General features: G+C 45.5%; 1 protein-coding gene and 1 non-coding gene across 2 annotated transcripts in view; both read right to left on the reverse strand.

Annotated features, from left to right (window-relative positions):
- The window catches only part of LOC143339237 (ankyrin-3-like), a 130,182-nt gene extending 117,301 nt beyond the window's left edge, over window positions 1-12,881 (reverse strand). Inside the window, exon 1 of the mRNA XM_076760363.1 lies at window positions 12,684-12,881. Coding sequence (XP_076616478.1) covers window positions 12,684-12,719 — 36 coding nt within the window. The 5' untranslated portion in view covers window positions 12,720-12,881. The remainder of the gene's footprint in view (window positions 1-12,683) is intronic.
- On the reverse strand, window positions 6,921-7,003 carry trnal-cag (transfer RNA leucine (anticodon CAG)). Its single transcript has one exon. It is a non-coding gene; the product is annotated as a tRNA-Leu (tRNA).
- Window positions 12,882-13,347: the final 466 nt, after the last annotated feature.

Raw genomic sequence — 13,347 nt, forward strand, 5'->3', positions numbered from 1 at the left:
GCCACGACAACAACAACCATCTGCCGTCTCTGCATCCTAAAAGCCTCAAAAGCCACAATGAAATGGATGTTCTGACCGAACTGATACTAGACAGTAATTGTACACAGTATGTGCTGCATACTTACTGTCATAGTGCACCATTTTTGCAGTTAGTATACAAGAAATGTTCTGTCCTACCTGAGAAAGAGCACAAATTCCTCCAGTTATTACTGCATTTCTGCTGCATTGTCAGACTGTCTTTTTTAGTTCCACACATGCTTCTTGAGCAAAACATGCTGCCTACATTACCCACAATCCAATTCTACCGCCAGGAGATCTGTTGCAGATTCAGGTGTATTATGCTAGAGGTGGTGCAGACACAGGAAAGGGGTCACTTTCTGTTTGCAGTCACGTGACGTTAAATTCAGACGCAGGGCAGGAAGCGAAAACTGCAAATGACGAGATGGCGGTGAACCACTCGCAAAGGTCCGATGAAACGCCACTAAAGACGTGGATCACTGTAAAACAAGACAGGGTACGTTATGTGTCCACTTCACTGCATCATGGGTTTCCTTTAAAACCAGCTTCAACAGGAATTATATCATTATAAAGAAGTAAAAAGGCCATTTAATGGGGTATGGCGGCACCTTAAAACTGCTGGTCTCCACTCTGCACAGATACCGTTTGGCTTAACATGTCTTTGCTAGTGTTCAATTTCCGCTTGTGCATCATCAGCAGACATCCACCAACATCCACCTCCCTCCCTGTCTCTTTTCCAAGCCCTGTCTCTCTGATGTGTCTCCTCATCTTACAGCCTGAATTCAATACGACAGCCCCAAACGCACACACACACTCACGATAACGAGCCTCCAAAACGTTTACATCCACGCACCCAGAGGTAACACGATACTTTTATAGCTAATTTTCTCTTTCGGTCATCCATTAAAGGCCTACTGGAACAGGGAGTGGCTTTATAAGCCCTCAGCGAGGCCTCCATAACCGTAAATTATAACAGGCAAAAAGAAGCGGCGGTTACAGGAGATAGGGGATTGCTAAGCACCAGCGGGTTGCTAATGGGACCCATCAATCAGCTCTGTAGTGAGATATACAGTACAAGCTGGTGCATATTTAAATTATTATGGAAATTTTAGATATGAGACAGAATGAGAGAGAGAAGATGAGACAGCCTTCTTTCAGTTGTGGTTCATGTGATGTCTCAGAGTGAGAGGAGACAGATGGGGAGGATCAGAGAGGAGGGAGACAGCGAAGAAGAAGGCCTCCGGTCTATATTTAGCTGCATGTTTATACTGTGAGATTTGCATGTTACATTCCTCACGGCAGCGAGGACGATCGTGTGCAAGCCGGCGGCGGGCGAAAGCGCTGATGTAGTCCTGCGCTGACTGGTGGTTTCACGTCGGAGAGGGTGTGAACTTTGACCGCAGAAGCTTTTCAGAGACGGCTGGTTTGTGTGTCAGTAAGCACAGTTTGTGGCTTTAAGCCTCACAGCGAGGTTAGCTCAGCGCCTGGAGACTTTCCAAAACACCGAAAATCAATGATTACTCCACTTTCGCATAAAATCAATGAACTGCTTCCCATAAGCTGGTCGGTGGACTTTAGGACTGAATAATGGTCATTTCCGTATTTAATTTTCACTGAAAAACAAGCGTGTTCTCTTAGTGCGGAGAATAGGAGTTGTTATCTGGAGCATCTCTGTAGCACAGATGCTACTGAATGATCATAGAGATGTTTTAGGGATACTACAGGCAGCAGTGCGCCTCTATGATCCTCCCGCTCTTCCACGACTACATGAAGGCAACACTCCTCTACAGAGTATTCATTGTATTGAGCGGAGGGGGGCTTTAAAATGTGCTCATGCGCAGGTGGAAAATTTCTTCTAATCACCAACTGATGACTTTACAATCACACTTTCACTCTTGCTAGTACGACCTGTGCCAAGTCCAAAAGTTTATCATGCTAATAGCCCTCCTTCATTGTGATAAAAAGGCGGCGTACCGCCCTCAAGAAGTCAACAGTCTTATTTGCCAGGTGAGGGCTGGATCCAAAATGTTTGAGACTGCCAACATGACTCTACGGCATGTGCAACCAATGGGCTTGTGTCTGCTTGTCTGAGTGGGAGTTTTCACCACCGAACACTTCATTATCGCTGCCAGTGAAAGACAAACTGTGATACAGGATGAAGGCACAGGCACTGACGGGGTTGAAGTTTCTTTAATGGATCCTGACAGTTATTCTATTTGTGTGTTTCTATTATTTTGTCAACAGAAATCATCTCAGCTGGTGTCCACTGTCTGACACCATCGAGCTGCAGCCGTCTGCAGACACGCACTCAGCGTTTTTAGTGAATGCTGGTCGTACGTGTGTGTGAGCCTGCAAACATGAAGCTTGTGATTTGTGTTTCTGGGAGGCAAAGCCTAACGAGCCATGGGTTTGTGGTGACATAGATGCTGATGTGAGTTAATGAGCTGCTGGCTGCGATACATGGGAAAAAAGCCAGGCTTGCACTCAGTTATACTGTAAATCACCATTCTGTGATGTTCTTTGCTTTCCAGTGATTACTGTAAAATAAAAAGCCGTCACAAAGAGAGAAAAAACAGCCATGCAAATGTCAAACTTCCAACTTCCAACAAACCAAAATGCATCCTGCAAGGAAACTGTGAGATCTAATTGTTAAAAAGTACAAATCAGGAAGCACTGGATGAACCGTGGAGCACTGTCAGATCCATCATCGGGAAAAGGTGGCAGCACAGGAGACAAGGATCAGGACGCCCCTCCAAAGGTGATACGAGAACACTGAAGGAACTCCAGGAACTTCTTCACTGGAACTTCATGCATGTGACCACCCACCACCTCCTGCAGTCTGCATGCCGTGGCACAGGGTGGCAAGATTGAAACCCTGAACATGCAAGCCTGTCTCAAATATGCCAAAAGATGCATCCAATGACCCAAAACCGTGTGGGAAAATGCGTCATGGTCTGACGAGACAAAGGTTGAACCTTTGGGCCTTAATTCTAAAAGACACGTTTGGTGCGAAGCCAGAAGAGCTCATCCTCCAAGGAACACCACAGAGACTGAAGCATGGCGGCGGATCAGGATATCAGCACGACAATGACCCAAAGCACACATCCAAGTCGACCGCGGCAGAGCTTCAGATCGATTAAAATCCCAATTAAAACACGCGGAATGACCTAAAAGAGAGGCTCCTCGCGACTGGAAGGAACTCTTTTACAAAGAAGTGTGGAACAAAAGAACGTTAATACAGACTTCATCACAAAGGCTCGCTGCTGTTTCGCAGAGCGTTAGCTGGGCAGGGTGTGCAAACGTGCAGTCAGGTGATACTTAACTGTTTTTTGCTTATTGGAAGGTTGCGCTGAAGGTGGAACACGTCTGACATTTACCTTGTTGTTTCTGTCTTTTCATTTCAAAAACATGCACTTTAATAAGGGCGTGACTTTTTCCATCCTCTCTGTTTTGTTCCTGTGATTAGATTTAAGGTCTGTGCGCTTTCCCTGCCACTCGTAAGCCAAGCTCTGCTTCACTATTTGATCCGGTGCATCCTGTTTCCCAGAATGCCTTCTGTTAAAGCCTGCAGCTCAGGTATGGGCATGTTGCACCCAGCTGCGGGTCACGCACGCAGATTGTGAAACCCAGCAGTAAAAATAGAGTGATGAGAGCACAATAAAAACAATCAGCCCCAGTTTTCCGGCTCACAGAGAGCCGGTCATCCCACTTTGGAAAACACAAACGCTGCGGCGGCTACGTTTGCTCCAGATGAGGCGATGATCAGATTTGCAAGTTTCTAACAGTTTATAAAGGAAGTGAAAGCCAAAGACAAACAACATGTGTCTTTCTGCAAAGGGTTTGGTCTTCATCTGCGGTATCTCTGCCTGCCTGACATCCAGGAATGCCGAGCCAGCCACATCCAGCTGATAAGATCAGCGATTCATGTGAAGGATGCCAAAAAGACAAACCTTTTCTCACATCAAGCTACATCTTTCCTGTAATCTGTCCCCTGCCTCCTATCTGCTCTTCTTTCCTTTCACCTCTTTTATTCATTTCCTTCACTTCTCTCCTATCTCCTTCGTTCCTGTCATCATTTGCTTCTTCTCCTGAAGGAGACAGTAGCTTCACTCAACAGATCAGACCTGAATGTCCAAATATTTGAGCAAAGAAAATGTCTGTATTCAACTGTAATCCATGCAAATTATCAGTGATCCTCGCTGCATGTTAATGACATCCTGATAATGACCAGCCAGGAGGAAATGAGTCTGAATTCATCCTCGTTTGCCAAGGCAGAGCCATGGCGATAGATGAATCCCCATGGAAACGACCATAATGTGGCATGATTTCTCCATGGCAACCCCGTAAACTGTGAGGATTCCACCGGGCGAACCAATCAGGGCTTTGCAAAGGAAGTTTGGCACGACCACCATCAACAGAGCCACTGGTTTCTGTGTGTCCCAGTCTTTCTCACACACATTCAGCTCGACCCGCTGTCTCACAGAGTTCATGTGAAGTACGGGCTGAAGGTCTACAGGGGTCTGTGGACCCCCACCAGACCTGGGATCAGAGCTGGAAACGACAGACCAACCACAGGAACTGGACAGGTCATGAGTCAAGTTTTCAGCCATAACTGGAGCTTAAGGTGGACCACGAGCCAAAAGAAGACGCCTGTTGTTTTGTACTGTTAAGACGCAAGTTCCCTTTATCGACTGACTTCCAGCACAAAGTCTAACAGATTATGAAAAACGATTGATAATTAGGGATCCTACATATTTTAAAAGCATTTCTACCTCCCAAAACACAACATAAATAGAATAAAGACTTCCAACTTTTCGGGAGTCGTGCTCCGTCGCCTTCAACTGACCAATCAGAGGGATCCGCTTCTGCAACGCCCCACATCAGCACAAGTCAAGCGTCGCATGAAAAGGTTAACAAACACTCGTAAAGTAAAAGAGGCTAATTTACACCGAAGAGGAGGCGAGAAGGAAGCCCACACACACACACACACACACACACACACACACACACACACACACACACACACACACACACACACACACACGACTATTGAGAAAGAGCAGACACACAAAGAGACGGACTTTCCAGCATCCCCTTGATTTACAATCCGTCTTTGTCTCGGCACCAGCGCGCTCGCACAATGCTTATGGCAGCAAAGGGACACAGTTCCACGCCTAAAATGGTCTCAACGCCACCCCGAGTGGGCCGCACGGCGAGAGCAGCAGAGCTGGAAAGTTTCTACCACCAAGCTGCCCCACTTCAGTTTGTAGACGATCAATCACACGGTCGTTATTTCATCATCAAGTCATCTATCCCGAAAGGGCCAACAGCTGAGGCGATTTTTGAAGCCTCTCCCGTGACTGTTAGAGAAACATATGACGCTTAAACTGTCTTTGAGGCACTTTAACATCAGTTTATTCAACAGGTCTGGGAGCAGTTGAGGCCTGGGTGATTCGGTTTGTTTTACGTCCAGACAGCGGGCCGTGCGTCTGCTTATCTGATGTTTAAATCAGCACTTTCAGATGGTTGAGAAGTTGTGTAATGCTTCTGTAAAGCCCACCCACGTGTCTTAATCTGTTAAACGTAGATTGCTGGTGAGGTAACGGAGATGCTTTATGCCAGATATTAATCTTATTTTCCTAATTAGAAGACGTCACACAAATACAACATACAAGCAAAATAAAATGCTGACTGTTCAGCCGGATTAGAAAGATTTCAAGTGGTCTACTTCCATCATACAGCATGTATGATTCAAAAAATCTCAAATAAAAACCACAAATAAAATCCCATGAACAAAACAATTGAGAAAATGTGCCAGATATTAATAAAAATGCTGCCAATAAAACTTGTATTTTAGCTCTACAATATTCTCTTTGGCACATTTGCTGATACCGGTGGCGAATATCATCCCACTGACGCACCAGTCAACTGTTCCTGTGTCTCTGCATCCAAATATAACTGGAAAATTTTTCACAGAAAAGGTGGGAAAATAGCGATAAACTGGGCATACATACAAGGCATCAAAACATAATACACCATAGAGTTTTCTCCAGCTGTAATGATGCCCCAGAGAAAAACAGGTCTGTGGTTAATACAAGACTTTAACGACACTGCGGGCAAATCTGACAACACGTCATGTAATGTGACAGCAAGGTGTACCACAAGGACACAGACGGGACCTTCAGGTTGCAAACTGTGGTTAACCATCGCAGTTTTACTCAAAGACAGATGAGTGTGAGAAGGGCAGGCCTGCATGGAAAACTGGCCTCAGGCAGGAAGTGAGCCTCAGGTGAGCGACACCTCAACAAAAGCCCCGTCAAAGCAGAATTTCTAACAATTCAAAGTCAAAATGCCTTTAAATAGTCACAAGTTAAAGGGAATCAGTCAGCGTTCATGGTAAATGAAGCAATAAATTCTCCTGCTCTTGGAACAGGCGTTGCCTACATGTACCAGAATGCATTGCACTCCAGCTTCTGATGCCCACACCCACAAGCTAGCAAGCAAGCTAGCTGCTGGGCGCTAATCAAAGTTACACAAGCAGATGAATACATGCAGTTTGACCATTTCTTTTTCACATGTAGCTATACTGTTACCTTCAGGACATGTCAATCAAGTAAATTTACGTACACACACACACACGCACACACACACCAGCAAGGATCTGAACAACAAAGCTAGCGCTAGAGCTAGCACTGAAATATAGTTTTCCACAAAAACAGGATAAAAAAAGCTGTTATTCCACCTACTACTCTGGCTAACGTTCACACAGTTTCCACTGACTTTCTCTCAATATTACAAGATTAGCCCAACCTCTGCGCAACATGCTAACTCCAAGTTCAACAGGGTAGATAAGATAAGACTTTATTGATCCCACACCGGGGAAATGTAGTGAAAATTCCAGCTGTCAGAAGTGGGATTCGAACCCACGCCTCCAGGAGAGACTGCGACCTGAACGCAGCGCCTTAGACCGCTCGGCCATCCTGACTGGGATCAGTTTTCAACCTCCATGTTTAATCCACTCAGAGAGATCGGTTGTACACTCTGGCTCAAATAAAAATGACTGAATATCTAATATCAGGAACTTATAGCTTAAATTGACTCCATTTCCCATCAACTCTGATTGGACATCAATACAAAATGTGACGAATTGTTCCTTTAAAGGGCCACTATTCTCCCGGAAACCCTCTCCCCCGACACCTTACCGATGCTGGATCGGGGCTTTCTAACCATTTCTAGAACTTTCACACCCTCTTCCATCATGATTGGCCAGCTGTGCAGAGGAGCCATAGCTCTCTGGTTCCATAACTATTTGTTTCATGTGAGCAACACGACATTCAAGCGTTCATAACCTCTGATTGTCAGCGTCTGCAGTGAAGACAAACCTTAAACAGAATTAGACTGAAAAATGCTTCTATTCAGACATACACCCCCATCCCCATCAACACCACTGTTCATTTCCATCCGCAGTACAATCAGACAGTCCTGGATGACCAACGTGGACCAACATCAGACCCACATTCAGCTCAGGGAAGCGGATCAGCTGATACGTATTCACCCATTCATATAACAGAAGCACAGAATACACACTACTGTTTAACACCCTGGTGTCAGTCAGTGCAACGACCCTGCATGTCGTGTATGAGAGTGTGTGTGAAATCAGTGTCTCTGTCCTATTTTCAGTCGTTACTGCTTACACACTGGTACTCATTCATTCATTCATTCATTCATCTATTCTGTGAATGTGCAGACGTTCAGACAGTAACAGTCACGATGCTGCAGCGTCCTGCTCATTCAAAAACAAACTTTCACTGAAACGTTGCTGCAACATAATTTTAGCATGGCTGAAAATGGTCAACACCGCTGAAGTTAATGGGCTAAAACAGGCAAAATCACACGCATCTATCTTCCTTTAGACGTGGCGTGGTGTCACTTTTAGCACCTAAATTTCGTCATCACATCCACAGCGTATCAGATGAGCTACCTGGAGCTCTGCCGACTCACACTTGTCCTTTTGACCTGTGGTATCATAAATTCAAAGCACTCTGGTCATGACAATGTATGTTAGAGGTGAGATATGAGTTCATCCGCAGCGTTAGACATTATGAGCTTACAATCTGTAAGTATAAAACATGGCGTACTTGAGGAGGCACCAAAAAGCTCTTGTTACGGTGTAAATACGTTTCTTTGGAGTGAAAACCTTCCTTATTTGTGCAGCCAACAAATGGAATAAAGTAGGTTAATAATTACTGTCTTTTATGAGCTCCTTTTATTGGTGGAATAAAACACTTGACTGTGATGCCGAGCGGCAGATGAGGTACTGCAGGTATCTGTACTCATTTCCAGTCTCTCCTCAAAGACACGACACCTTAAACTGACCTTTCAGTAGAACATCTGCACAAGATCACAACCTGCAGTGACGTGAAGCAGGAGACACAACCGCTTTATTAATATTTAACTGAAACCCTATTTAACTCTAAGCTTTTTCCCTTTTTGCTGCTGGACTCAAAGTCCAGCACTGTGAACGCCAACCATCCACCAAGATCCCCTTCCAGCAGGTCCAGCATGTGCATAAATGTACTGTTTCATCGACTCAAAAAACAAAACAACAACAACAAAGGTAGTTATAATACATATTGTTTGAGCTCAAACACTCATTTCACGGGTGCAAAAACACTCAGCGTGGCCCTTTAATAAGTCAGGACAAACACAGTTTGGCTGTTCGCTGCCTAAAAACAGTAAATATCCCCTAAGACTTCATATACTGGCATCCTTCGTTCTATCTGCGAGTCCTTGTCAATAGCTGCCGTTCAGTCATCACAGGCCCTGCTTGTCTCACTGTGGCCTGCTGTGTGTCTGGCTCAGCTAGTCACAGACCAGCACACACACACACACACACACACACACACACACACACACACACTGAGGAGATACACGCTAATGCTACGAGCCGCATATCCGCTGCTACAACACCGTGTTTGTTTGCCACAACCAAAGCTGCTGTCTGGTGTGTTTACCAAATAACACTTTGCCTTCTCCACAAACACACACTAACTCACTGACTTGACGTTACCTCACTGCGGCTGAGGTCATGTTTACTCGCCACAATCCCCGGCACTGAGCGCCAGAGTGAGTGGATCAGTAAGCTCGCCCCCCCCCCCGCACCCCCTGCAGCCCGCTGACTCAGCTCAACTGGACTGTTCTCATTACAATGAGGCGGGCGATGAAAAGCCTCACGCGGTATAAATTAATACAAACACTCGAATGATTAAGCAGACTGGGCGAACCTTTTGTGCTCTCCCGACCTTTCGCAGCTCTTATTAATCATTACAAAAACCGCTGTGTGCATACGTCAAGCTCAGCCGCAGTAAAGATGCACTTATATGATTAATAAAATGACAGAAAAACAGTGAAAAATGTGCATCACAACTCCACTGATGAAAACTGTGAATTCACCGTGTGTTGACGGACTAGCTCAGCCAGAAGCGGTTTTCCAGCCTCGTCCTGATCCTTGGCACGAGTTCCTGCATGAGTCACTCCTGTTTATTCGAAATCTAACTCTTCCAGGCTGTGATTAATGTTTGAGGCTTTAAGCATCAGATCAGCATTAGAGGAAGAAAGAGCCCGTCAGGTGTCTGTCACGTGTTCGCCATCGAACGGCGTTTTGTTCGATCAGAAGCTTCTGAGGAGGGAAAACAAACGAGCCTCCAAACAGTCAGTTAGCAAACTCTGACAGGGGAAATAAAAGCTAATGGTGCAACACAGTTAATAAGCGACAATAGCTTCCTCTGTCTTAGACTCTCCAGCTCTCCGTCCCCTCAAAGGTCAGCGCAGTCACGACGGCTTGCCATTGGTCGACAGCATGAATTCGTAAGTTCACTGAAGTTGAACTCTATTTGCGCAGATTTGTTTCGTCTCCTTTGGTGAAACCTCTGATCCTTTGTTAGGCCGCTTTAAACCCTGGTTTTAATGCTGAAGCTAAAGCAGGACTGATCATCACACACGCGGATAAGTTAGCTAGTAAGAAGGAAGAATCTCCATATTTGTCCCCTTGATACACAGTAAACAATGTTTTTTAAGGCAAAAACATCCACATGTGATGATCTGATGCTCTTTGTCTCGATGCACGATCGGAAACTGAATGTCCTCGTCTTCTGGAGTGTTTGCAGCACAGGACGGGACATTTGAAGACTGAGAAGATAATCAGCTGATGAAAACGGTCAGGTGCACGACCAAATTTTAGAAACTCTCACATATAACTCTCGGCATGGGCCTCATAAATCTAGATTCGTTGTGGGTGCGGCTGAAACCTAATGCTGACTGGGACTGCAAGCGGCAGAATCAACAAGCCATGGCACCACCGGAGAAGACATCGAACGCCTGCTTCGACCTCTGATCACACCAAGCTTGTTTATAATTAGCTGTAATTACAAAGCAAAATTCACTGCATAGCTTGTCCCAAACACCTGGATGCTGTGCCCTCTTCAACCTGTCCGACCGCTTCGAGCAGACGCACACACCTCTGCAGGTGGATTGTAATCACTGCGGTTTTTTCACTTTTAACCAGGACACGAGGTGGAGTGTTTGCTCTGCCACAGTAAACCTCCTGCACGGCGGCTTCACAACCACCACCACTGAGACACTGACCCGCCCGCCATTTCCCATTACAGACCGTGGTCAACCATTAACGGACAGAGGGGAGGAAGCGCAGACAGGCAGGAAAACACACAGACCAACTCAGACAGGCTGCAAGGAGTCATCATGTACACCTGTTACTTTCAGGCAGGCCCAGCCTTTAAGAAACATTCACCTGTTTAGAAATCATTGAAAATATACTTTATGAATACAAAAATGTAATTTACACTGAAAAAAAGTGCCACCTCATGTTTTCACCTCTACAAACCAAAGACAAAACCTCACATTTCTACACATTCTTGCCAATTGTCGACCCCTAAATGTTGGCTCGGTTTACGCTATGATTTGCATTAATGACACCGACGCTGGAGAAATGACAACAAACAAATACCAGTGAAATTAAAACAGCATTGGACACGTTCGCGTCACTGTGCTCGTGCCAAACCATCTGAGGTTGCTGACAGCTTTATGTGTGCCAGTGCACACAATATTTCCAGTACACCAGCTTTTTTGTACACTGACAGCCAAAAGTCTTGCAGAAACACACAGTAAGCGTCTGTGCTTCATGGTATCAGCACATAGAGCTGAACTGAAGCAGTCTGAAGGCTTGAACGGGCAAAACCAGGATGGGACTTTTCTTCTCTGATGGTAGAATAAGAGGAAGAGTAAAGACAGGCGTATCACGACGGACGATCTGTCACACTGACGGAAAGACACCTGAGCAGACAGACAGACGGGCGTTTGCTATTTGCAGATGGGCTGTGACATGTTTTTGATTATTTGGCCTGATAACAGGACCCACTCATGTTTCAATCATGCTGTCTTCCACTGGGTCAAGGTCGAGGTCTGGGGCTCCTCAGACAGTCTGCGGTGATACACTTGTCCAACGTGAAGGATTTATGTTCAGTAGTTGCAGACGGTGATCTGAGTCACCTCAAATGCTCTGCTGATGTACAGCGGGTTCAAAAGAAAAAGTCCAATGACAGGATACATGTAATAAAAGAGAAGGACAAGTCCTTCAGTCAGCTGCGTGAGTGCATTCAATGAGAAAATGGCTTGACCCTGCAAAATGCATAGTTTTAATTTGACCCAATCCAGATGGACAAAGTCCACATGGACATAGGACACAGATTATGAGACACCAGTCACATTTAAAGTACCTAAAGAACATCACCACTGGTTTCAATAAGTGACTGCCTGGAAAAACACAAAACCGACAGATAAAACCAAAAAATATATAACTTAAAATAACATGAAAAATGCCTAATTTAGCCTCTGAGACCTAAACGTCAGGCAACAATAATGTCACTCTGACAGAAATGAATGCAGATTTGATGAAATACGCAACTCAAGCAAGTCTTAAGAGTTTGCTAACAGTGTTTTATACCATACAGAAATGAATGGAAACCAATGGCTAAAAAACTAAAGCTGCATTCATAAAGAGTGAACTAAGTGTCATGTACACCTGATGTGCAGTTAAAGGGCTAACCTAGGTCAACAAAAACACCCTGATGTGGTCCTTTAAGGTCATTATTCCAATCAATATATAAACCTTTCATAGAGTTTCTCTGGGTAACTGCTATCAGGACGTGTGTGTGTGTGTGTGTGTGTGTGTGTGTGTGTGTGTGTGTGTGTGTGTTCCAGTAACTCAGGTGAGGAGTCAGGCGTCAGTTGGTTGAGTCTTATCAGAGGTTTTCACTCCACCGCTGACTTTCATGTCTGCCCTCACTGATATGAATGAACCACAAACTAACTTTAACCATTAAAACTTTAACATGAACAGTGGAAACACAGCGAGACTCCCCCGAACAGTTAGAGGATCCCACTGTTTGCATACTGGAGTAAATGAGCCACACAGGTGGAGTTAAACCGGACACATTTTTCACTTTCTCCTCACAGGAGGTGAAACTTTCCGCCGACAGAAAACGTGGAGCGAACAGCTGCCCTGCGTTTGTGTTTCCCCACAAACGACAGCAAAGCAAACCAGCAGATGAATCGTGACATGAAACCTGGAAAAGTGAAATTCCGCTTACCTGCTCCTCGCGGTCACCTGTGGCGGAAGAAGCCATGTTGAAGGAGTGCGCGCGGGCTCCTCAGGTGAGTTCACAGGAGCTGAGGAGCGACGAGCCGAATCCTCGCACCGACTGTCAAATAATGTCTGTGTAAACGCATAAAAGGAGGGGACACCTGCCCGCAGCTTCCTCTCTCTGACCGGCGGAGGGACGCACAGGGCGGCCGGTGAGAGCGTCGGTCAGTCCCGCTGGAGACTCCAGGTGGGGCGGGGGAAGATCCAGCTGCTGCCCGGAGCTCCACCGACTGTGACACCGAGCAAAGCCAACGCAGGGTGGCAGCATTGTCCTCACTGAAAAACCCACTGAAAATGAGCTGGAGACCGATGACTGTGCAACGGTGTACCTGAAGTACTTGTACTTGAGTATTTCCATCTGTATACTTCTACATCTCAGAGGCACATGTTCTGCTTTTATCAGACAGCTTCAGTTACCGTTCAGATTACTTTCATACTCTTCCTCTCCAGTGAAATCCGTCCCCAAAATCTGGTGATTTTGAGTGATAAAGCAGTTCCTTTATGGGCTGAGAACATTCTCCTCCTGCTAAAGCTTTAAATATCAGCCGAAAATGCATCGTCGCAGGATATAAAGTACTTCAAAAGAGCTTAAACATCTGCAGCAGTAAAAT

Source organism: Chaetodon auriga, chromosome 20 (assembly GCF_051107435.1).
Source record: "Chaetodon auriga isolate fChaAug3 chromosome 20, fChaAug3.hap1, whole genome shotgun sequence".
NCBI lineage: Eukaryota > Metazoa > Chordata > Actinopteri > Chaetodontiformes > Chaetodontidae > Chaetodon > Chaetodon auriga.